The sequence below is a fragment of the Silurus meridionalis genome, chromosome 1, assembly GCF_014805685.1.
Source record: "Silurus meridionalis isolate SWU-2019-XX chromosome 1, ASM1480568v1, whole genome shotgun sequence".
In the NCBI taxonomy this organism is placed as follows: domain Eukaryota; kingdom Metazoa; phylum Chordata; class Actinopteri; order Siluriformes; family Siluridae; genus Silurus; species Silurus meridionalis.
The window spans coordinates 7504356-7530672 of NC_060884.1; the positions used below are offsets into that span (position 1 = coordinate 7504356).

Genomic DNA, 26317 nt, shown 5'->3' on the forward strand with positions numbered 1-26317 from the left:
TGTTCGCTTTTCTGCTGAAAAAATATCGGTCTTGGAAGTGACATTTGCAGCATATCTGAAGAACAAGAAACACTTTCGACAAAGCCCTGTATACATAAAGCTTAATGGCTTTCACTTAGAAATCCTTGTCATGTGTAAAAATGATTTAAAGATCATGTAATTACTTCTGAATAGATTTTTATAATTCCTAATTAGTATAAAAAGCTCTTAAGCATAAGCAGACTCTTAATATAGGGTATTATGTTATACAGCATTAAGATGAATAGTACCAATTGGTGTATGCTTATTCATTACTACTGATTACACCACACTATTGTTGCACAATTGATTGATTGATTGATTAATTGCAGTAGCTCTGGGTACGAGGGATTACACAAGTGCGCCTGTTCAAGTCCATAACTCTTTGAACTATTTTTGGATGCGCATATGTTATAGTAAATATGTAAACAATTATGGTACTTAAATGTGTTGAAATTATAAATACAAACTTAAATATATGTACTTTCATTTTCACCCAGTGCCAAACTTACACACCACCTCACCTGTAAAGTACTTTAGTCTTTCAGTCTTTCTTTTCTCATCACCATTTACATTTATAGCATTTGGTAAATACCCTTATTCAAAGCAACTTACAATTGTCTCATTTATACACTTAAGCAGTTAAGGGCTTTTTAACCTATTAACCACTGAGCTTCGCCATTTCACACCATTTCATTCCAAAGAATTATAAATGCAGTCCTAACTTTATGAATACAGGCTTCACAAAAGATTGTACTTAACACAGGAAATATAAGCGTTATTGCAATAATATTTTTAATGAATTAAAGAAAAAAAAAACCCTCATTCATTCCATGTTCCAATGATGTTTTAAGCTGGTGATATCCAAGTGAAAGTTCTGAGCCTGTCTACATTTTGCTGAGGCAGTCCGTCCTTTTTTCCTTCTGAATGACACAATCTTCTGTCATTTCACACAATTTATATATATATAAACCATATATGAACAAAAAATGTGCCCCTCAGTTTAGTTACATATAAGATGTTCATGAAAAACTGAAAATCAGAATTTGGTCAAATACATATTTTTCCTGCTTTACTGGAATGGATTTTGATTTATTTAACTCGTTCGAAGCAAATTACAAGTCGCTCGCATTTTGAGTGCATTTTTTCTGCTCTTCTGTGATAATGGAATGTCATGAAGAGTATGTAGAAACACAAAGGCAAAGGCAGAAGGCAGAAAGACATTTCAGAAACACTTTTAAGGAAGTTATAGCTTTTGACATGTCTTTTGAGTGCAGTTGGATCAAAAGTCCCTTTTTTTAAACAGGTATTCGGCTGTAAAGTGTGATCGATCTACATGCCCAAACAATTGTTTTATATTTAAAAACAGTATACACTAGTGCACAATATATCATGTAATAATTATTATTGCAGTATTGAACTGGGAAATACTTGGGAAGCCTACTACTGTCTGTTATTCAGCAGCCATTGTTTTGAGCTACAGTTTCTGTTTGTGCAGATAAACCATGGTATTGGCATACTGATACACCATATACATCAGGCCACATCACAGGTTTGCTTTTTTTGGTTTCAAATATTGCAAGTCAACTGCAATCTACAATTCTTAGTGAAGCACAAAATGGCAAAAAAACTAAGATTTGAAAAGTCTAAACAATAATCATTGGTCAGCACATGAACAAGAATTAAATACATGCACTCCTGTGACACACTTTGCTGATTATTTTCTTATTGTCTTCTTGTGCAAAAAGTAAAATCATGGTCATGATTAAATTGTTTGACGCTAAATTAGCACAGAGAAATAACAGGATGTAGAGAAATGTACAAAAAATATATATTATGGATTGCAATTGAGAAAGCTGATGAGAGCTACAGGAGTATAGTATGTGATTGATTCTTGATACATTTCTGAACAATGATTTCTTGTTAAGACCAATAATCTTCCACCAATACTACAAATATTTCACCATTCTGGCCATGACCTTTGGAGTGTCTGGTTCAACTGTAACTCTGTCCAGCAAAGTACTTACTGAAGAGGAATGAATGAATAAATTATTTTGTTCGTTTAGTACACACCATTATCCAAGGAACGCACCCAGATTAGGATGCCAGTCCATTGCTCACTCCCTAAAAGATATATTGCTTAATAGAATTACGTTGTACAATACAATTAAAATAAAAATCCTGGTAGTGAACTCTCTGACATGAGTAATGAGTACTGTGATGCAAAACAAACAAGAAAACACAAACAAATGGAATGCATCATGTATGAAGACACAAGTCACTTCGAACACCACACACACACACACACACACACACACACACACACACACACACACACACACACACACACATTTGTACAACCACCAACATTCTACCACAAATTTGTCAAAAATGTCTTATTCTGTAAATTCCTGCACCTCCTGAGAGGAGATGCTGGTGATGCTCAGTATTTAGTACTTAGAACAATCCCAATGTCTCTAAAACCAAAACAAAGTTTTATGGAGCAACCTGTGATTAGCACTGATGTTCTGTTTACCTTAACAGATTTCGATTGTGCTTGGCCCGAAATTTGTTAAAATCATTGTAAGCAACTACATAAAAATACAAATAAATGCAGTTGAATTCTTTCATTTGCCTTGAATAAGCGCTTATTTAGGAAAATCTCACAGGATCACCTGGGATGGGCTTTTGTGTATGCATTTACACAAATAAACTGAAAAGTGACCTATTATACCTTCACTGTCCATTTTATGAGGACCACCTGTACACATTTATGCATTTAAGCAAACAATCCGATCATGTGGTAGCAGTGCAATGCAAGCATGCACAGTTCAAGAGCATCAGGTACATGTTCACATCCAACATCAGAGAAGAAGAGAAGAAAAAAAAAACTCAGTGACTCTGGCTGTGGCATGGACGTTGGATGAATGAGCAGGTATACAGGTGTTTCTAATAAAATGGTCAGTAAGTGCATATTAGGTGTTGTAAATCATATGTCATATATATATTTTTCTAACTTTAAAAGACGGTTAATAAAAAAATTTGGTATGAGTTGTTTTGTCCTTTTGGGACAGCCCTACAACAGGCGGTTTTCCTTTCTGAAAAGATGCATTTTAGATAGCATTCATCTATCCAAAAAACTCCCATCAGCATTTTTCTTGTCTAGTGTATATTAAACAGAACATGAGGGTTAATCCAGATGAGTGTCAGTAAGAATCCAAAAAAAAAAAAATCTGTGGACCTATTTCAATCCTCATTGCTTCAGAATGGATTCTCGATACCACCAGATGGCAGCATTTATAAAAAAAAAGCATACTCCACTAGAGGAGCCAAAAAAAATGGAAACCTCCTGTGCATCCATGATCACTCTGGAGAACACTGGGGGCACTACAACATAGGCAAACGCCACAATCCAGTAGAAGAAAAGAAAAAAGAAAATCCAATGCTCATGATTTCACTTAAGAATTCCTTTTCTGTTCATCAGAATGTCAGTATTTATTTGTATCCTTTCCTGAACTGATGTTCATACACTGGAGTCAGAACATCTGTAGGCCATCTTTTTTCCCTTTTTCAGAGTAATTTCGCATGGCTCATTGACCTGGTGATTCGTGTGCGATGGACGAATTCTGGTTGATTTTGTAACACGAAATGAGGATAACAGGTGCAGCTGCTACTAATGCCAATGAAAGCGGTTTTCCAGAGTGCCAGTAAAACTCGAGAAGACATCACTGCTGCGAAAGCATGGCATTCCGATTCGCCTTCATCTTCTCCACTCTTTTGGACAGGTGAAAATTGCTGGCCTCTAATTCTTCAATACGGTCTAGAGCAGACCTCAGCTGGGAAGAAAGCAAAAATGCAAACAGACCAAATAAATAAAACACAAAGGTCTAATAAGTCAGGATCTAATAGTTTAATATTATAATATTACCAATTCCCCTTTAAATATAACAGATTTTTCAAACACTTCAGTTCAGGGGTTACACAGAAAATAAGTGATAATTGTGCATATTAGTAGTGAATGCATTAGTTAATGTTATAGTAGGCAACCACTGGTTATAATTAGTGATTTTTTTATTTAATGAATATAATAAATTGTTTTATTGTATTTAATTTATTCTATTTTAATTTTATATATATATATATATATATATATATATATATATATATATATATATATATATATATATATATATATAGATTATAACTCAGCAGGAGCCAACGGCATTGTTTAGTGTTTGTTGCACATGGACTAAACAGGGGGCAGCATATGCATGAGCCTGTTACTTGCCAGGGTCACTATAAGTAATAGGTGTTGGCTCAATGGTTAACACTCTGGGTTACTAATCAGAAGGTTGGGGTTTAAGCCCCAGCACTGACAAACTGTTTCTAACAGTTTGTCAGTGCAAACTGTTAGAACCCTGCCCCCCCCCCCACCCTGTACAGGACTGCATGAGATAGGAAAGCACTATTTGCCCTTTTACACATGCATAAGCTAAGATGTACAAGGCTGATTAATGTCATTTTCAGTTAAAAAGAACATTGTTCATTTTGTTAATCTGGGTTTAAACTTGCAAACTCTTGCCGAAATTGTGCTTTTTTAATATATAAGACAATCCTATTAAGTAAAAACAACTTACAGTCATAATATTCTGTAATTTACATCTACTGCATTATCTGTATAGGATAAACTCTCCTAGCTTTTATGCTTATGGTCACCTGCTTTGATGCATAATGCATATTTTCTAACTGGAAAATCGTGTCTTCTGTGCCTGACAAATGACTGACAGAACCACTTAGATGTACACATTAACGTGAAATGTCAATGCATGACTAATATGCTGTGCTTACACAAAAACAATAGGTTTATTGATTATCAATGTATCCCGGTTTACATATTACCTCTCTCTGCAATTTACGTTTCTCCACTTTCAGCTCATCCTCCACTTTTTCAGCTGCTTCGGAAGCTGTTTTGTAGCGTGTCACCTGCCCCTCCAGTCGAATTACCTGAGATTTAAAAAAAATAATAATAATAATAACTTTTTAAACAAACTATTCTATTTTGACATGCACCACAATTAATAATTATTAAGCAATCGCTTGTTCTGGATTTTTTTCTACCCATTGCTGCTACTTACATTTTGTTCAAGAACTGCGACCTCCTGCTCAGACTTCACCAGCTTAAATTTGAAGTCTTTGATTTGCCTGTTGGCATCTCCTGAATTGATGAAGTGAGACAGTAATATTTTATTAACATCGAATGTCACATAAAAGCAAAAAAATTGCATAAGTGAATATTCATTATAGCAAAGTACTTGCTCATATGCCAGCCTTCTGGTTATTTTAATTTGTTTCAGAGTGCCAAGGTTAAAGAGTTCAGTTATTAAGAGACTAATATATTCCATACATTTATAACATTAGCAAATTTTACAAGTGACTAAAATATACAATATATTTAATATGTTTATACTATATAATTACATGTGAATATAACTCCAATGATTGCAGCTAGGGATGATGACATATTTCATGGTGAATTTCATTTATTGTATATATATATATATATATATATATATATATATATATATATATATATATATATATATATATATATATATATATATATATAAACACTGTATATTCTTCTGTGGATGCACTTCTGTCTCTTCATGTAATCGCAGACAGACTTAATGATGTTGACCTCAGGGCTCTGTGGGGCCAAACATCACGTCCAGGACACCTTGTAAATATCTGCCTGCATTTCTCAGCATTTGAGGACACCATTAATCCTGACCAAGTCTTAGACTCCATTTGAAATACAACCTCAAATCTGCGAGGAACCTCCACCATGCTTCACTGCTGCCTTCAGACACTTATTATTATACTGATCCCCAGCCCTATGGCAAGAAACTGTGTCCTGATACTCCCAAATATTTCAGATTTTCATCAGTCCAGAGCACCTACTGCCATTTTTCCACTTAGCCTTGTTTCCATATGAATTTTATGGCTTTTTGGCCTCAATTGTTTCACCACTTCTAGCCAGACTTCACCAGACAGTAGATGGGTATACCTGGGTCCCACCGGTTTTCCTTAGTTCTTTTCTCATGGGACTGCTGGACATCTTCCCAAAGTTAAAGAAACATAAGCATGATGTGTCTTTTATCTGTTGCATCAGTTTTCTTCGGCCGAGCACTCCGTCCATGGTCCTCGAAATTGTTTCTTTGAGCTTCCTTAAAATTGCTTGAGCAGCACATCTTGAAACCCCAGTCTGCTTTGAAATCTGTGCCTGATGTAGACCCTGCTGATGCAGTCTAACTATATTGTGTTTTGTTGCTGTGCTCATTCTTGCCCAAGTGAATGATCTCTGCATGAAATTGTCTTCCACATCCTCACCTTAGTAGCCGAGTCAGACTGTTTCTTACCCAATATTAAGCCTCCTACACAGCTGTTTCTGTTTCAGTTAATGACTGTTTTTCCAAAGGGTAGTCACACAATTGATTTGTATATATGTACATTCATTCTTCTATACATTTACAAAACAGAAGTTTCTCCTGTTTATAGTCCATGGCATGATGGAACATTTTAATGTAAAGTGCAAAAACAATGAACTAATGGTTAACCACTTAAAGGTAGCTGCTTAGAACATTCTGTTATTTTAGTAGTCCAGACTTTTGTATTTTAGCAGGCCTGGGTTACTATTTGATGATTTTAATATGACCTGCATATCAAGTTTTGAATCTAAAAATGCAATAGAATTTTATTTGATTCATTTGATCAGAATTTGATTACAATAAAACTAGCCCATGTGCCACAATAGATTCTTTTTAATATTCCATACAGCATTAAAATAATTGTATGTTATATGGAAGGTATATTTAAAGGCAGTTTTTATTCACTAAATGCCTGTAAAACAATAAATAAAAAAAGAACGATAAAAGAAAATAATCGTGTCTTACTCTGCAAATCGATGATATGTGAGTCTAGGTTGTTCTGGAGCTCATCTTCGTGTGGACTTACTGCTTCTTCTGTGCCGTTCCTCTGCTTTTGTTCCACAACTGCTTTCAGCTTCCTTACCTACACACACACACACACACACACACACACACACACACACACACACACACACACACACACACACAGTGATTACCTAAGTGACCACACTTTGACCCTGTGTCTATGTAGATAGAGATGCAACTTACCTGTTCAAGTAAACTCTCCCTTTCATCAACCAGCTTTCTCAGTCTGATCTCTAAAAAAAATCGAACACAAATGACAATATGAATTACTTTATTTTAAATAATGTAATGAATATTAAATGAATAGTATAATGAATAGGATAATGAATCTAAAATACATTCATATATTTCGTATTCTCCTACAGACAGGACATGAACAGTAGAAGAAATTAAAATGTTAATAGTGTATCCAACTTTACCAAATAGAAATAGCAGAGAAATCACACAACACTCACTGTCCTTTTTATTAAGAACACTTGCACATGTATGCATTGATCCAATTAGCATATCACATGACAAACGTGCAATGCACAATACAATCATGCACATACGCTTCAAGAACTTAAGTCAATGTTTATTTCCAACATCAGAATAGGTGTTGGCAAAAAATCCAGTGCATGGCAATTCTAAGCATGGAAACACCTTGTTGGAGAATGACCACCACACTAGGTCCCTTTAATACCAACCATGCATAGTGATAATCATGAAGATTAAATCTACAGCTCAATTAATGTGCCACAATTATTGAAACAATTATGGTAACACAATCAAAAATCTTCAAAACAATGTTTCCAACATCATGTGGAATCCATGCCTGAAATTTCAAACAAAGAAGGGGCCTAGCCAGTATAAACAGGATCTTTCTTATAAGGTGGACAGTGAGTTTAAAGACATATACACACACACACACACACACACACACACACACACACACACACACACACACACACACACACATATCTGGCACATCCCTTGGTATAGGGTAAAATATATATATTTTTTATAGTACAGCCAAATAAATTAAAAAAAAATAGACAATGCAACACATTTACATTTATTTTATAATCCAGACAAAGCTGAAAAAATATATCTGCTTTAAATACCTTAATAAAAAGAGGTATGCCATGCCACTCTATTCCATTTTTTTTCCCCACAGAAATACTTGTGTGTGCTCTAACTATAACTACTGCTATTCTACATAGTGTCCATCATTCAATTTCTTTAATGATAGAGGTTTTGTAAAATAAACCATAAAAATGACTATTGCTAATTACTGACTACTGCAGATTGCCAACTAATATAGAGAATCACAGTGTGTAGAAGAAATATGTTTGTTGTCATGCTGTTACTATATATGCATCTCTATGAATGTCTGAATGAAAGGTTAAAAGTGAAAAGTTTCAAAAAACACCTTTTTGTTGTTTGAGAGAGACATGCATGTTCATTTTGTTTATATGCAATGAGGTAAAAGGCAAAAACATACAAGAATTAGAGATGGATTGACTGGAAGACTGTTCAGATGAGGTCCATCAAAAGAAGTTATGTATGAAGGAGAACAGAAGATGTTAGAATTCTGCCTCACACCCCCAGTCAATCATGGAGGTGAAAGCTTAATGGTTTGGGGGTTGTTTTGGAGCAGGAACATTGAAAACTTATTCCGGGTGAGAGGAATACTGAATCATTACATTGTATTAATAACATTTCATTACATTTATGGCATTTGGCTGATACCGTTATCCAGAGCAACTCACATTTTTTTCAATTACACTAATAATCATGTGAGGATTAAGAGCTTTGCTCAAAGGCCAAGCAGTGGCAGCTGGGTGGTGCTGGGAGTCCCACCCCAACAAAACCACTGAGCAACCACTTCCCTTTTTCAGATAAATGCTTGAGAAACTAATTTTTCAAATGCCAAGAGTGTTTCAAGCTGTTATTCAGGATAATGGAGGGCTTATCAATGAAAATAAAGTGTTCTGTACATTTATGTACATTTATATTTGTGTTTGATCAAAGTAAATCTTCATGACGTTAAATTACCTAGTGTGTTGCATATTGTAGTAAAGAGAGCATGGTCCCCTTCAAGTATATTTCTTATGTTTACTCTGTTCCTATTGCTATTGGCTGTTAGTTATGTCAGTTAGAGAATATGCGCTGAGTTACGTGTGTACGAGTCTTTTTTGTGTACAAGTAGCTCATCACAGGTTTGAAAAATCTGCCGTTCTGTGCAGAAGCAAGAACACCGATAAGTGGGAACAGTGACATACAGACTGTGTGTTTATGCCACTTGTACTGTTGGTGAGTAAACTGTTTAAGAAGTAAGTAAACTCTATGGAAATGATTCACTTGTTGAGGCTCATTCTGCCCACGCATCCACATGAAAACACTGATACTGAGAGTAGTGATACAGGGTTAAAGCTTTGAATTCATATCAGACAGCCAAATATTCACTAAGGTTTTCTGAAGGAATAACATACAATAATAAAAATAACATATACTACCATTCAGTTTTTAAAAAAACAATACTTTAACATTTTTATTGAAACAAATGGACTCATTGTACATGTTCTAGTATTAGACAATAAAGGTGCAGCATAAGTAACGGAGGAAATTATTGCAGTATAAGCTATTTAATTTAGATTAATTTAATGATCTTGTTTTAGCTGTACAATGAAGACATAAGTTTGATATAAAAAACCAATGAACAGGAGACATTCATCATTCTACCTTTCATTTCCTGATATTTACTTCTAGATTTGTTAAACAATTTAGAATTTGGCACCTTTGGCAAGAGACCATACAATATAATACTTTTCTTGGCTTGAACAACAGCTATCTTTAATTATTGTTTGGTTTGGAGGGTTTCTCCATTCAGTCTCCTCTTCAAGAGGTGAAATACATCAATACAGTACATGTACAAAAAGTACCTCCACTTTTTCACCGATGAAGTTCTCTGTTGTGTTAGTAGTGTGTTTTTGGTTAATTGACTTGTCACATGATAAAGTTTATTTCAAATACATTGTCTGCATTTTCCTTTAAGTTGGCAGACAGAATATTGTAGCCTTCTAATACATACAGTTACTACCATCAGTGTTGCATCATTAATAAATATTATTTAGCTCATTCTACAAGCAAACATGGAAGTCCTACTATGGCAATAGTTCTCTAGAACTGGAGATGAGACAGAAATCTGATGAGACTGAAACAGTAATGAGACTGTTATGTTTTGTATCATAAACGACGATCCTTTCATTCTCCGCACTTTGGCTTTTACATCAGTTTCCTGGAAGGTAATTTTGGTTGTCTATTTACAAAGACTCATCTCTGGATTTCTTTGTGAATTTCAATATGGTGTTCTGAGTCTTACTTCTGGTGAGAGGATTAAATCTCTTGGTATGGTTTTTACGTGTTCTCTAAATAGCGGATATTATTTATTTATTTCTTTATTTATTGTATACCAAGGGTTTCTTTCTATTTTAAGACTGAATAATATTAGCTATTCCTAATATGTCAATTATTGATTTCCTTTTTTTCACAGCTCCAAAAAAGCTTGCTTTTCTCCCAGACAGCTCTCTGGTGTTCTTTTTGGTTTATCCCATTTAACAAATGCAATCTTCACAGCTGAAACTCAAAGCTCTTTTTTAAAACAATTAATCTAAAAGGGCACACATGAGTAACAAGAAACACTGGCCAATTGCGTGTGCCAAAAGTTTTTATGTGCAGATTCAAAAAGTATGTGTCACATCAATATGACATCATGTCATATTTAGAGGTAAATATCAGAAAATATAAACTAAAATTTAAATCTGTTGTCTCATATTCATATGATATCAAGCTAAATGATCTTTAGTAAAATATTGCAATAAAAAGGAATTAGAATGTTTTATTAGGCACTTTTGATTAGACAATTTAATGCTAGTACTGTCTGTATCTTCAGACTAAATTAGTTAAACTTTAATGAACATTTGCCTTTAATGAAGTAGTCTTTTAAATTACCATTATATATGAAAGACCAGTTATTAGTAACTGTTATTCAAAGCACATTGATAAAGTTCTTTTTTCCTTTTAAACACTAATATTTGTTTGCTTGCCTGCAAAAAAAAAAAAGAATTAGGACACAATACAATCCTGTTTGCTCATGGTCTTAAGCCTTGTGCTGTTGTGTTTTCTGTCATCAACAGCAGAATTTGTCTCTCCCTGTTGCGCCGCTCTGGCCATATCTGATTCCTCATGCCTGACGACTTCAAATTCTAATGGCAAAGCTTCTTGGCAGCTGTCTAAAAATGAAGCGATGCCTTTCTCTTCTACTGGGATGGTAAAGAAGCAACTCTTCACAGCCCCTGATTCAAATTTTAGCTCTGTTTCAAACTCTTGCTCACTGCTTGAAGAAAGATATCCTTTTCCATAGCTGGTCATTGCTACATTTGTGCTGGGAATAGCTTTTCTTGGATCTTGATAGCTTTTAGTGGGTCTAGGTAGGTCCATTTTCTCCGCTGTTTCTTCACCGGTTCGGTTTGTAGGCTTATACTGATTGTTAGCTTTAATAAATTGGGATGGTGCAAGTTCTTCATTTGTACCTCGACTCAAAAGACTTTCTGGGTCTTCAGTGACACTTGTGTTCTCCTCTACCCAAGGTTCTTCCTTCTGCTCGTTTTGTTTGTTCGCATTTTTTTCTGCTTTGAGCATAACATTATTCTGAGCTACCACACTATCATGTATTATTTCATCTGGTACATTTTCCGCACAAACCGACTGACCCCTGTAATATTCAATTGTTTTAGGAATTCTGTAGTACTCTTGAATCTGTACAAAACTGCATGATGCTCTTGCACTGGAATCCATATCTTCAGTTCTTTTTACTTCTGAATAAGCCACTTCCATGCATGATGTGCTGTCCATTTTAGGTGCCTGATCCTCTGGAGATCTCTCTGGAACATCATTAGCAAAATATGAAGGAGTGCACAAAAAGTAGGTCTTTTTTTTAGACTGGAAGGATTGATTGGTGTAGATTCAAGACAATCACTGGGATGATGTCAATAAGAAAAGGAAAAGTAGTGATGCCAGTTTTCTCATGAAAATAAATCAGTTTGGAAGATTTTAAAGAACATTTCAGAATAAAATTTAATAAGAAAAGCTAAAGGTGACACTTAGTGCAGGATTCTTACTCTGTAGACAAAAATCAGTTGATTGAAACACATGTAATCACATTTAATTGTTTAATACAAGCTCTAGAAAGAAAATTAAGTTGACATTAGCATTTGAAGAATTAGAATAATTGGGCTTATTGCAAGGAAGTTAGCTTCAATTGATTTAAAATTGCATAAAATCAGTAATTCCAATATCACAGACTTACCTAAGATGCTGTCAGCGCTCATAGCTGGTCCATCTTGAGCCGATTCTACACATTCAGGTCCATTAGTCATGTTGTTTCCAGTCTCGCCATTTGTTGTCACCTCAGATCCAAGGGATATGCCATGTTTCTGTGAAAGTAAAAAGATTTGCTCTAGTTTTCCAATGAATCCTACAGCCACAGGCCCAAGAGCTGCTCCCATATTCAGAATCGCTCTACCTTTAGAGCATCCCTCAGCCGGAAAACCTCATTCCTCAGTGCATCACGTTCATCTTGGATTATGTCTGAATATTCCTTCTGCCTCTCTAAGGCCTACACAAGGCCAGCAGCAGAAAGGACAGGAAGATAAGAAGAAAAGAAAGCAAAATGAAGTAGAAAGAAGAAAACTGAAAACAGAATTTGCACTGCAATTTAAAGTGACTTATATTAAAGATTATAAATGAGAACTGGAATTTGTGGTTCTTGCTCACAAGGCTTTTAACAATGCAAAATTTGACATTCAGCTTTGCATTCCTTAACAATCGTGGAAGCTAGTTGTCTGAACTAGAGCTGCAACATCTAATCGATAAAATAATCGATAATACCGGATAATGAAATTCATTGTCAACAAATTCCGTTATCGATTATGGTGATCAAGTTACGGGTTAGCGTGACGGCGGGAAAACACAGTCACTTGCAAAACGTGGGAGAGTACAGGGTCAAATGGCATCAGGAAAAAGTGCCTAGCTCACGGATGAAGGCAGCGCGGTAAGAAAAAAAACTGTATAATCATGTGAAAATGGTAAAGTTTAATGAAGTGTTATTGTGTAAACTGTTTGTTTGATTACTTCGGGACAGTCACACTGGATTTGTTCTGTTCTGTTCTGCAGGCTGCGCAATCAACTCGCTCGTGACATAGTGATAGATTCAATTAAAACGGTGCGAACAAACACTAAATCTAACAGAAGCAAATAGCAGCAGTAAACGATCACATTTTTTGTCACTGTTGTGGTTTAAAAAAATGCCTATGCATTTATACACCAATGTGTATTTTTTTTTTTTAATCAAGCCTGTTAGCTTGCTGCGTTTCTGTGTTCTATTCTTTTTTTTTTTTTATATCATTTGTCTATTACAACAGTTATTACTAGTTATTACAACTTATCTGTATTCAAACGTGATTTACTGCGTCTTTTCTACGTTCAAATGCTTGTTTTCAATGTTTGTATATTGAATTTATATTAAAGTATTATACAAAATTAAATTAATTATATAGACTTCATATTGAGTCATTAATGTAACGGATAACATGCTTCGGCACATCATTCAGGTCTGTGTCACTGACAGTGCAGTTATATTAACTATGGTTTTGGAATATAAACGAACATAAACAAATCTTAATATGCATATTTTAATATCCAGGTCTACTCCTTGAGATCTACAGGAAGATATGTGACACAAGCCAAATGATATCCAAATGACATCCAATCACCAATCATTCTCCACTGTCCGATTTGCAACGTACGCAACATTAATTTGACATATTGAATCCAAATATTTCAGATGGTGTTGATTCATTTCTATAGCAACATGGCTAAATCCCCGCTGCGGTTTACACAGGGACTTGTGCAATTTGTGACACAATGTATATGACACATGCTTAAAAGTATGTGAAATTACTGACATGGTGCAACTTCCTCAGAGGATTCTTTAAGTGGTAATATACTTTGTAACAGTCAGTAGTAAAACTGTAACTAAGTTTTACATTTTAAAATATTTTCATCTTAATAACTAAGAGAAAAAACAAAGCCTAGTAATGGAAAAAAAAGGTTTATAGTTGTATAAGTTTCACAACATCAACTGACTAATAATTGTGTCCTTTTTTAATAATAAAAATAAATGTTGGCAAATTGAGGTGACATAAGGGGAATAACACATTTCCAAACATGAAGTTAAAGAAAAAATACCATATTTTCCGGACTATAAACCGCTATGATGTGGCCGCACCACATCATAAATATGGATGCGGTTCCTCTGACGTTTGACCTGCCGCTCACTCGGACTGTCAACAGGAAAATCCGATGGTGATTTTTAAACGCACGATGCCAAAAGTACCAAAAAAACTCCTGTGAGAAATTGTTGTGAAAGGAAGGAGGAAGACAGTGAACAATGACTTCTTGGTAGACTACTGTTTAGATACAAGCCGTGTTACAGACACTGTCTTTTGTTACAGCCTTTGTAAAGTTCATTAGTTTCAGTGTATAGACAGTATTCAGCTTATAGACAGGTCCGGCGTATTTATGTTCAAAATAAAAATCATTGTAAAATTCAGTGGGTGCGGCTTATATTTGGGTGCACTTAATAGTCCGGAAATTACGGTAATCAACCTTGGTATGTTTATAGTAACTCTGCTTTACATCAGGTTGGATCAGGCTACTTGAGTATAATGTTTCAGTACTGGAGACATACTGTAGTTTTGCAAATAAACAGTTATCTGTAGGAAACTGCTGAGGTGAAATAGTAGTTGTCTTCAGCAAATCTGAAATTTTGTACTGAGCAGGTTTAATGTCAAAAGAACCTAGTCAGAAAATGTCTGTAAGTTGAGAGTACCGCAATTTTTTTCTCCTTCCATTCCAATGTTTCCTGTAGATCAGAGATCTCGCTAACATAGCTCTCCCGCTTTGAGCGCAATTGTTGTGCTTCCTGAACAGCGACCAGGAAAAGAGGTGAAAAGAGAAAAAGAGAGAAGAATAAAAAGGATAAATAGAGGAAAAAGCTAAACTCAAGTGCAGAATAGGAAAATTATGAATACAGGCCAAAGCTATAATAATGGCTCTTGGAACACTTTGCTTATAAAGAAGAGAGAGATCATGAACATGCCATTTAAAGTTGCTGTACAGTGCTGTGGCAAAAATATTTCAGCTTTCATTTTGCCCCTTTGTCATATGTATGGAATTAAAGTGAGAACCTTTTATCTCCAGATAGAAAAAGCTGAAGCGTGAAAAAGCCTTTCCTACGTGCAAAGGCTGGTGAAGGTTGAACTAAGTTGAAGACTTTTTTTTTATGCCATTTGGCAGATGCCCTTATCAGGAGCGACTTAAAACGGAACAGGGGAGGGTTAAGCTCCATTATGCCACAGTGATTTAGCATGCCACAAAACCCAGACAAACACCTAAGGAACCAAGATTAAGATTCATTTCACTATTAGAAAGGGTCTGGGCAAGAAAGGCTTCCATTGGAGAAAACCACTGCTAACCAAAAGGAACATAAAAAGCGTATCTCTCATTTGCCACAGAACAACTCAATGACCCCAATAGCATTTAGGGATATGCCATGTTGGAAAAAAGTGGAACATTTTGGATGACATGGGCTTCGTCATGTCAGTGTTCCACAATAAAACCATTACACAAACAGTCAAACATGGTGGTGGTAGTGGCATGGGGATGCTTTACTGAGAAAATTGCCCAAATTAATGGAAACCAGAAAATCTTGAGGGAGTTTTTAGGCATCAGTTTGTGTTGTAAAGCTCAAGTGCACTTGGGTTATGCAGTAAGACAACTATCAAATGAGCAAGAGCAAGCCCACCTCTGAGTGGCTCTAAGCAAAGGGTTTTGGAGTGGACTAGACAGAATTCTGAATGAAAATTGAGATGCTGTGATTAGACCTTAAATAAGCTGTTCAAGTGTGTAAATTAAAGTATGTGGCTGCTTAGAAGTGGAGGGTGGTTTGAGCAAATTTTCCTCATATGGAAGGTAAAAAGTGTTGCACAATATTTTCCGTTAAATTCTCCATTCTCTCCTTGTTTTATATTACATTTGTATGAGTATTCAATGGCAAAAATATATTATATCAGGAGGAGGCTTTTCTCAGGGTTCAATTCTATTTAGATTTATAGGAAGTACAATAAATTTGCTCCTTCAGCAATTCAAACTAGTAATCTCTACATACTGAGAGAAAAGATTACCTTCAATAGTTCCTCACTCTGTTTTAACGTCTCCTTCATCTCATTAAACTGGAACTGCAGGATGTTGTGAGCATGGCGCTCCCGATCGTACTCCTAGAGGAAAAGAGAAGTTCAATCCTGATTTTTAAACTTTAACATCTGCAGTGCACCTTTTTGTTGTTGACCAAAAGTTGTTGTTTTTTTTTAGATCTTGGTGTTAATTTTAGAATCAGGAACATGCAGATGTATGAAAACTAAATTCTGTCAAACTGCTAGCACAACAAGCAGTCACCTGACAGTTAAACTTATGCTGGGAAAGAATAAAAGTGCAAACCATACACAAATAATAACATTAAGAATCTGTTACACGCACTGCGAAAAAAAAACACAGAACTCCACAGTTCACAGACAAAACATTACTCTATATGCTAGAAATAATGTATTAATGCACTCAACCAGCTTAAAACAATCGACATTAGCACATTTACCTGCCCCAGTGAGAGAGGTAATGACTTTACCTTCCCATCCCTTTCTAATACTTTGCAATATCACCAAAATGACACAGGAGCTCAAATTGGGAATCACTTGGAATCCCCTGAAAAATGGTATAAAAAAGTACATTTCGGCATGACATACCTTTGTTTTCTCTTCACACTCCCTGCGTGTCTCATAAAGCAGCTCTTCCAGCTCCATCAGTGTGTCTCGCAGTGTGTCTACTTGGTACATCAGGTTGGACTTCTCATTATCTAGCTGAGCATTGGACACCATGGCCTTTCGATACTTCTCTTCAGCCTCAGCCAGAGAGTCCTGTAAATTTTTACAGCCAATGAGTGCTAGCTTTGTTTACTTAACAATTATTTAGATGTAGAGTGCATGCAGTGAACAAAATGTCCTCAGGGAATGGCTAAACAATAAGCAAAAATATACAGATATACAGCAGGTACACAAAAATATTAATTAACCATGCAAGCAGTGTGGAAACTTTCAGCAACATGTGCAGAGGACAAACACTCTCTAAAAGGTATCTAGTATCTAAGGCATCAGTCAGAAAATGGCCTTAAAACTCTGGGGACATGGAAGACAAGACTAAATGTTCCTGTATATGCAAATATAATAACACTCATTTGAAAAGCACTCTTAAAATGACCTTCATCTCTCGTATGGAGGCCTCTGTGTCGACCGATATGGAAGTGTCACAGCTGCCTCTCCGAGAAAAGCCCCCACCTAGTGAGGCCAAAGTGGCAGCAGAGAGAGTAGATGCTGTCCTTGATCCCTACAAATGGAATAAACAAAACAAAAAATGACATCAAATTTAGCCATTTCATTACACTACAATCCAATACAGTGTGCAGCATTGACTGGTAAATTGGCTAAAACAGAACTAACCTTTTCCAAGAAGTCAGATCTCTCTTCCACCTATGGGGAAAATGAAAGTGCAAGACCATTAGCTTTAAAGATTTTATTTAAAGATACTAAACGTTATGTCTGTGCTACTAATGCTCTTCCTTCTTCTTGCATGTTTTTTGTTAGTATTAAGACTGGAATTGAAGTCAACTTTAAGGAAAAATAGAAGATGGAAGCTCACCACAGGGCTGGCACGAGCTGAACTGGCCCGTGACGAGGCCCTGGAACCGGAGCCCAAAAATCCCCCATAGTCTGTAGGCTATAGTAGCCAGAAAAAAGAAAACAGATAGAGAATAGGCACAGACAAGCAGATGTTACCACAGGGTACCAGGAGAAAGAAAGAATGATTACATGAACATGCAGATATATGGCTAGAGATTCAGCTATTATTAAAAAGGAAGTAAGTATGAACTAAGATTATTGAAAGAGAATATATTACTACATGAAAATATGTGCAACATAACAGGCATACACTTGGTCATTTTATTTTTTATTTTAGTTTAGTTTATTAGATCCGCCTATGTTTGCATACTAATTCTTCTGGAGAGCAACAACATTAATAAAACTAAATTAGTTTGAGAGGCTGTCACACAAAACTTATGTTAAAGCCTACAACATAGTGAATTATTAGAGTAACCCTTTCATAGGCAGTTCACAATAGTCAACATCCGATCATCCAGCTCACTTTGAATGTTTGCCAGGTTTCAGCAAAATTTCAACTACATTTTAAAAATCTAGATTAGAAAATCCCAGAAAAGGAATCTTCATCTCAGCCTCTGCATGGGAGAAACCACCATAGTGGGAATGCATTTTTGATTAATGGACATTATCTACGACATATTTCCCTCTTTCACAGATTTCACATGTACATTTACAGCATCTAGCAGAGCTTTAAACTATATATATATATATATATATATATATATATATATATATATATATATATATATATATATATATATATATGCAGTGCAGGTGGTTGTCATGATGCCTCTGGACTATCAAAATCAGCATTCAGGGGTTGTTTAACTAAGATCATCTTCACATTTGCCCGTAAAATGATATTGTATCAACTATGGTACTCTCAGGCAAAGACTATGTGTATAATTAAAGTAATTATTAAGCAGAAGTATTTATAACGAAGTATCTGGTGAGCAAGCATACTGTATACTGTGTCGAGCGGTTTAGGATATGGGTCAGAGTGTTAAATAAATCATGTGACTTGGCTTAGAGGGGATACAGACAGATAAACAACAAAATAACTGTGAAAAATTTGTGTTAGGGCTATAAGATGTTTTTATCATTCTAAAGCTTAACAACCAGAAAAAGCCAATACACTCCGTTTTCTATTTATTAAAAGTTTTTAATTGGTATGCTTGTTACTTCATTAAGGTGTTCACAACACTTCAATTCACTAACTATATGGTGAAAGACTGCTGCACTACATACATATGTGTCATATTCTTGAACATAGATCGATTTGTACTAGTCTGATCAATACTATTTTACTAGTCTAGCAAACATACATGAATGACAAATGATCTTTCCAGAATTTGGAATGCACAGATATGTGAAAACATGGACGAAGCAAAAAAACTCAAGCCAGCCTAATACATGACCTAGCAAATAAACATATCAAGAGAAAATAACGATGTGAGCTAGATTTAAACGTTTTTCTAAGGCAATATTAAGTGACTTAACTAGCTGGATCTACATTATTACAGAAAGTTCACTTTTAATAGATTAAGCTAAGATGTTAACAGTAATTTACTGGGCATATTGTAATTCATATAAATGAACTGGGCATATAAATATTTACATATGAATTTATCATTGATTATTTACACACATTTTTTTAATAATTAAAAAACACATTATTGACTACCTTCGATTCATTTACAGTGAAACTGATAAGAACGATATGTTCGAGATTTCAGTGCTCAATCTACAGATTTCCAGAATTACACATCACACTAAACTGAGGTGAAAACAACTTGGAGGAAACAAAATGCAACTGAATTACTGAATGAGCATGAAAACACATGCTGTGCCAGAAAGGAAAGGAGGAACCAGCTGTGAATGACAGATGTGCATTTGGCAAAGTGAACAGAAAACACGATGACAGGCACAGACCAAGTCATTGTGAAGTCAGGATAGAGGTCAGAGTAAGTTCCCTATGACAAGCAAAAGGGGGACAAGATATGCAAATGAGAAACACATGAATGCAGAGAGATAAAAAACAAAAACACAAAAAAAACTTCTCCATAGCTATGAGCATGCAGAGGCAGGAAGTAGCTTTTAGTACAATTGGTCTCAACATTAATATTTTGAAGTATCTGAAGTATCTAAATTATCCTATTTTTATGCACTCTTTACTTCATATGCAAAGAAAATCATTACTACAGTTAGTAGAATTTATTATAGTCTCCATTTGTTCATGGATTGTGGGTATTTTTCTGGTTTTCTGGTGCCACAATACTGTAGCTACTGCACCAATTACATTTCACCATGCAAGCTAGTTTGCATCAACAGCAATATTAGCTAAAGTTTCAGAGTTTAACTGCCATTATATTTATTCCAGTACATGTTTGACAATATTTCATGGTTCTGCAGTGAAAAGGAACACTCCAGTATTTAAATTTAACATACACTTTAAGCACAGAAGATATTTGACTTTTATACTTTAAGTATAAAGCAGAGTTTGTGCATTAATTTAAGTAAGAAATTAAAATAAAATTTGGGTATTTCTATTTCTTGTAAAAAAATATCATGTATACTATATCTGGTGCTCTTGTAAATGAATATAAGTGCAAGTCATTATGAGATGAGCAACAGAAATTGCTATATATCTGCTATATACAGACATTGGTGAAATAAAAAAGTGAAACAATTACTATAAAGAGGACAATGATCGTCCCCTCTTACTGTGTTGTATTTAGAGTAAGTGACTTGATTAATAGTGCTTGATCCAGGACATTCTTCATCAGCAGAAAGTGTCTGGTTTAGGTGGGTTAAGAGTGAATCTCTGGGTGTATAAAATTAATTATGCACTGAAATGGCTACTAGATACCATAAACCCTTCCTGCAGTGACACCCATGTGGCCATGGCCATTCTAATAAATGGTGTATACAGCAAATTGTGTGCTTTGTTGATAAATATTTGCTCAATGTGGTAATTATATATTTTGCAAAAAAGATGCTACTTCCATGTTACATTGGGAAGTAAATTCAAGCAATGGCATGATTATGAATCAAATGGGATGCTGTTATTAAGCTATAATCACAATGTAAAATCTGTTATATACATAGGTAGTGTGTGTGTATGTGTGCGTGTGTGTATATATGTGTGTGCGTATGTGTGTGTGCCTGAAACTAACCCTCAAACTGCCCCTACTTCCAACAGACATCCGCTCCTCGTCATCCGAGATCTATGCAAGGGAGAAAAGAACACATATTGATAAAGCCTGTTAGTACAGAGCAGGTCGAATTTTGGTTTCATAAATAAGCAGAATTGGGCCACTTTGTAGGTTTGGCTTAATGTCTTTGGCACTCTTTGACCAGATACGAGTATTGGATTGAAAAATAAAATAAAAAATTGTTCTCTAAAGCCAGGTCCAACCATTAAAAAAAGTCTAATGAGGTACAACTTTTTTTTTTAACAGTTATATGAAAAGAATACCAAACAGAGCAAAAAAATCTTTCAGTATAGAAAGGAAAATGTAAAAACTAATAACATTTGAAAGCAAACGGCAGTAACTACATTCAAATTAAGCAAAACAAATATTACTTTTAATCCCACAAGACTTGAATTCTTGATTTCTCTGTAAAATGAGCTGCATTTTTATATCTTCCTAACGTCAAGAAAGAGAAAAAAGAACAGAAGATGAACAGCAGATTATAGCTGCTATAATGCAAGTCATGACAGGAAGTAACCATGTTACATGTATGTTCCACAACAGTAAACATAATTAGAAACCTACCAAAAAGACATGTCATAATATATATGTATATAATATGTATATAATAAATGATCATTGTAATTACTGGCAAATTGCTGTGGTATAAGAGGAATGAAACCCGCTCTGGGATACGCTGTTATGGAAAAATAAAAAACACAGTGTGGTGCTATATGCCCTGTATATTTATCAGTGGTGAGCCATACATTTCACACCTTGGCCTTTAGTGGTATCCTACCCGAATCAATCCATTTTTTAATACCATCATTATGATGTCATGACTATAGAAACCATCAATATAATACAGAAACACAATATAACGGAGCACTGCATTACAGACAGGTATCTCATTCAGCAAGAATGAATGCTATTATTAAAACAACAAACTCAAGGAACAAGTCTCCTTTCCCTTCAGCCACAGCTGCACCGCCCACACACATCATCTCCCCAGCAAAAACATCAATATTAGCCTCATCGTACCTGATGCACAATACTGTTATTTGCACTACCATGCACTCTCACACGTTATGTACATTACTGATTTAATACTCGTCTATATTGTCACAAATTGTCTATATTGTCTTGTCTTGTCTGTTTTGTCTTGTATATGGTGTTATTTATGTCTGTACTATTGAGAGTCACTAACAGCTGGAACCAAATTTCTTGTATTTGTCAACACACTTGACCAATAAACCTGATTCTGATAAAATGACCTTGAGTTTTCTTTTGTGCATTTTTTCAGGTCATTACGATTTTCCTGGGGATTTGAAATTAAGGCAAATTGTGCAAAATCTCCAGGAAAGAAAACACAAAAGTATAAAAGGTTTCTCACAATGTCCATTTTTTCTTGAAAAGTTCACCTTTTAAATGTCCATGCAAGTATATCTGGGCCGAATCAATTTCATCTCCTCTGTAAGCCATTGAGGAATGAAAAAGCTATCTAGTGATTCTGATAGTGATTCTGAAAGAGTTTAGCCCAGTAGAGAAGGCTTTGCTGGCCCTGATGGCCTGTCACTGATATTTATTCTGTAACAGCATGCTGGGTACTGTTTTATGCCTCAGCTAATGTCTGTAAAAGCTGTTTTGGGTTCATTTTTTTTCTCAAATCATGGTCATTTTGTCAGACAATAAGGCAGATGTTAGAGCAATTTAACTCTTGAATAGTAGAGCAGGGCAAAGCAAAAGGAGGTGGTACAGACCGATGTGTGTCTCCGTGAGTGGCGCGAGTAACGCTCGCTGTCCTCCTGATAAGTGCAGCGGGAAAAGAGAAAAAGGCAGCAGCAAGTTGCAAGTAAGAAGTAAGAGAAATTTCAGAACAAAAAGAATTATGGCACTTATTGACCATAATTGGCATGCCTTTAAATCTTAATTATTACCCACATGCAGCATTATCAATATACAGTGGAACCTCGGGTTACGAACGCCCCGGCATACGTATAATTCAGGTTACGAATCGCAGTTCATAAAAAATGTTGCCTCTAGTTACGAGAAATATTTTAGGATACGAGCGTTGCGCACGGAAAAATCGCAGGCAGGTTAGTTTTTACGATCGCCACGTGCTCGCCGCGCCTCGCAGCACATACACATCCGCCGTCGCCTAACAGTGTGGAATTACTGAACTTTAAATACTGTACGTATTCCTATCACCATGCCGCCAACAAAGTAGCCTGATGGAAATTCTCCTTCCAAACAATAACTCTCCTCCTCCCGCTTTCACGGACGCCGCTCCATCATGCACGCAGCGAGACTTCTTAAAGGTAAGGTACCATTTAAAGATTTATTTTTTATATGTTTATATGTTTTTATATGATACGATTTCAATATAACATGTTAAAAGTAAATAATATTAGTGAATATTGGCGTTATTTTTTTTAAGAAACACCTTTTGGGTGTCCAGAACGAATTACAAGTTTCTATTCATTCTTATGGGAAAATTTGTATCGATACGAGCTTTTCAGGTTAAGAGTAAAGTGATGGAACCAATTAAACTCGTAACCCGAGGTTCCACTGGTAGTTCTTATTTTATATATATATATATATATATATATATATATATATATATATATATATATATATATATATATATATAAATAATGCAGTGTTTTCTTTATATATTTATTTAAAAATATTTTTTATAAAAATGAAGCTGTCTATTCTCTGATATCTATGCTACAACTACTATCGGTGTTGCATGACATCTTTTTATTAAATGCCATACCATCCACTGCTCAATATGGCCCCATTTGCTGTCCAGCCCATGCCCATGGTATTTCTGTGTGCACACAGGAAGAGAAGAAAAATTTTGCAAAGAATATGGAAGAAGACGGTGAGAACCATGGGTGCAGTACAAACAAACTCAGCTTTTGAAGGTAATGTTTAATGCTCTTTTATGTAATTGATCATGTACACAATACTGAATGAGCTAAGTTGCTTTCATCCATATTACTGGGTGCGTCTCAATCAGCTCAGCAGTTTAGTAGTAAATGCACTGATCAGGGAGTCGGTCATTTTAAGGGCTGCCGCAACTGCAAAATCCACTGAGTCTACTGATACATTCACTCCCTAAAAGCACTAGTCTGCAAATCAGATACCCTGGAGTTGATGGTAGACAGATGAATGGTCAAAAAATTTAGAGCAAACATAAGAGCAAACACCCCCCTCTATTCCATACCCACTAAATGACAGAGCAGCTTTTCTAGTAGACTATGGCACCCTTGCTGTAACTGCAAAAGTCTCCTGAATGTGTCCACTGATTTTGAATTTAAAACACTAGACTGCATATTGCAGTTTTACATTACCGCACATTCTTGCACACACACTGCCACTTTACTTTGGACTACTGTACATTTTTATATAACTGCTCATTACACAAGTCTAACAAACAAGCTTAAACTGGTAATATACACTGTATGGACAAACATTTGTGGTCCATTCTAGGAAGATGTACTATATTTTGGAGTGTGCTTTAGAGGTTTGTGCTCATTCAGCTAATAGGATTTTGGTAGTCTTGTAGAAGTCAAGTACTGATGTAGGGTGAGTAGGTCTGAGCTTTACAGCTTGCCACTTAAAATTTTCCTCACCATATCATGCAAACCATACCTTCATAAAGCTTTGGGCATTGTAATGCTGGAACAGGTTTGGGTTTCCTAGTTAAAGTGAAGAGATAATTCAATGCCTCCCCATCCAAAGACACTCTATACAATTGTGTGTCTCCAAAACTTGTAACAGTTTGGGCAAAAACCCAATATATACAGTATATATATGAATCTTGTGTACTGTTAAATCCACACAACACTTTCTGTTGCAGTGACTTTTATTCAAACGAACACAAATGCTGAAAACCAGAAAAGCAAGCCAGAGAGAAGTTGTTTGCCATTTCACATGCAGGAAATAATTGAGATGAAAAAGAAGAAAGTAGAGTACAGAGAGCAGTTTTGCAGCATCCTGTTTTGTACGATACAGCTTTTAATGAATATAAAATCAGTATTTAAAAAGCTGCCTGGTTTGTGGTGCTGCTGCAGTCTATTTTTACATTATCATATCCATGTGCCAATCAAATTCACAGCAGGTCTCCAAAAATATTTTGCATGCCGAAATGTTAGTGTGACTTGTCCTCTGTGTTGCTTTTGTGTTTTATGACTGTTGTCACAATTAATTTCCCCTAGCGGGATGAATAAAGTACTTTTCCCCACAATGCACCACATCGATGATCACTGCACTCCCTTACTGGAAATTTGTTTGTAAAGCATCTCAGTTAAAAAAAAGTTGCACGATTCGCAAGTAGCTTGTTATCGTTGCAGTAGCAACTTAAACTACTAACGTAGTAATTTATGTTTAAAGACAAAAAAAAATATCAAACACTAGCAAGCCTTGATTTTTCTTAGAGGTACTGTAATTTCCGGACTATAAAGCGCACCCAAATATAAGCTGAATTTTACAAAGATTTTTATTTTGAACATATATAAGCCGCACCTGTCTATAAGCTGCAGTTGTCTACACTAAAACTAATGAACTTTACACAGGCTTTAACAAAAAAAAGTGTCTGTAACACGGCTTGTATCTAAACAGTAGCCTACCAAGAAAGTCATTGGTCACTGTCTTCCTCCTTCCTTTCACAACAATTTCTCTCAAGAGTTTATCTTTTGGCATCGTCGTGTGTTTAAAAATCACCATCGGTGAAGCTTTTCTCCCGGTTGTTTTTAGTGTGACAAATGATTCGCATTTCCTGTAGACAGTCCGAGTAAGCGGCAGGTCAAACGTCAGAGGAACCTCATTGCCCGTTCGGCAATTTCATTGGTCTAATGTTATGGGGTGAAACCAGGAAAAACCCAGGAAAAATCCATATATTAACCGCTTCGTTGTTTAAGCCGCGGAGTTCAAAGCGTGGGGAAAAAAGTAGCGGCTTATAGTCTGGAAAAATACGGTACATTAAAAGAAACGTATAATTGAGCTAAAAAAGTTATATGACATAAAAAACGAATATTTTTGAATTGAAAAATTCTGAAGTGTGATTCTGCCCTTTGTTGGTGATATGTTGCTATGTGAATACATCATCATGTCACCGAAAATAAAGCAGTTAGTGTCCCAATGTATAGTGAGCCAGGGTCCTTCCCAGTGCTTCAACTCATGCACATAAAATACTAACACACACATAGGGACC

At 35.6% G+C, this 26317-nt stretch overlaps 1 protein-coding gene across 12 annotated transcripts in view; it reads right to left on the reverse strand.

Annotated features, from left to right (window-relative positions):
- Positions 1 to 790: 790 nt before the first annotated feature.
- lrrfip1b (leucine rich repeat (in FLII) interacting protein 1b) overlaps positions 791 to 26317 on the reverse strand; it is a 51071-nt gene continuing 25544 nt past the window's right edge. For 4 of the 12 annotated variants that reach the window (XM_046841060.1, XM_046840973.1, XM_046841531.1 and 1 more), the window contains 10 exons: positions 21079 to 21129; positions 17883 to 17960; positions 17684 to 17713; positions 17445 to 17570; positions 16934 to 17104; positions 16319 to 16411; positions 14965 to 15057; positions 12598 to 12690; positions 12382 to 12508; positions 11111 to 11956 (listed from right to left, as the gene is read on the reverse strand). In XM_046841060.1, coding sequence (XP_046697016.1) covers positions 11139 to 11956; positions 12382 to 12508; positions 12598 to 12690; positions 14965 to 15057; positions 16319 to 16411; positions 16934 to 17104; positions 17445 to 17570; positions 17684 to 17713; positions 17883 to 17960; positions 21079 to 21129 — 1680 coding nt within the window. In that variant the 3' untranslated portion in view covers positions 11111 to 11138. Of the gene's footprint in view, positions 3855 to 4917; positions 5023 to 5153; positions 5234 to 6971; positions 7090 to 7214; positions 7265 to 11110; positions 11957 to 12381; positions 12509 to 12597; positions 12691 to 14964; positions 15058 to 16318; positions 16412 to 16933; positions 17105 to 17444; positions 17571 to 17683; positions 17714 to 17882; positions 17961 to 21078; positions 21130 to 22856; positions 22902 to 23875; positions 23930 to 26317 lie in introns of those variants that run through there. The other 8 variants (XM_046840799.1, XM_046840722.1, XM_046841116.1 and 5 more) reach the window with 5 other exon arrangements.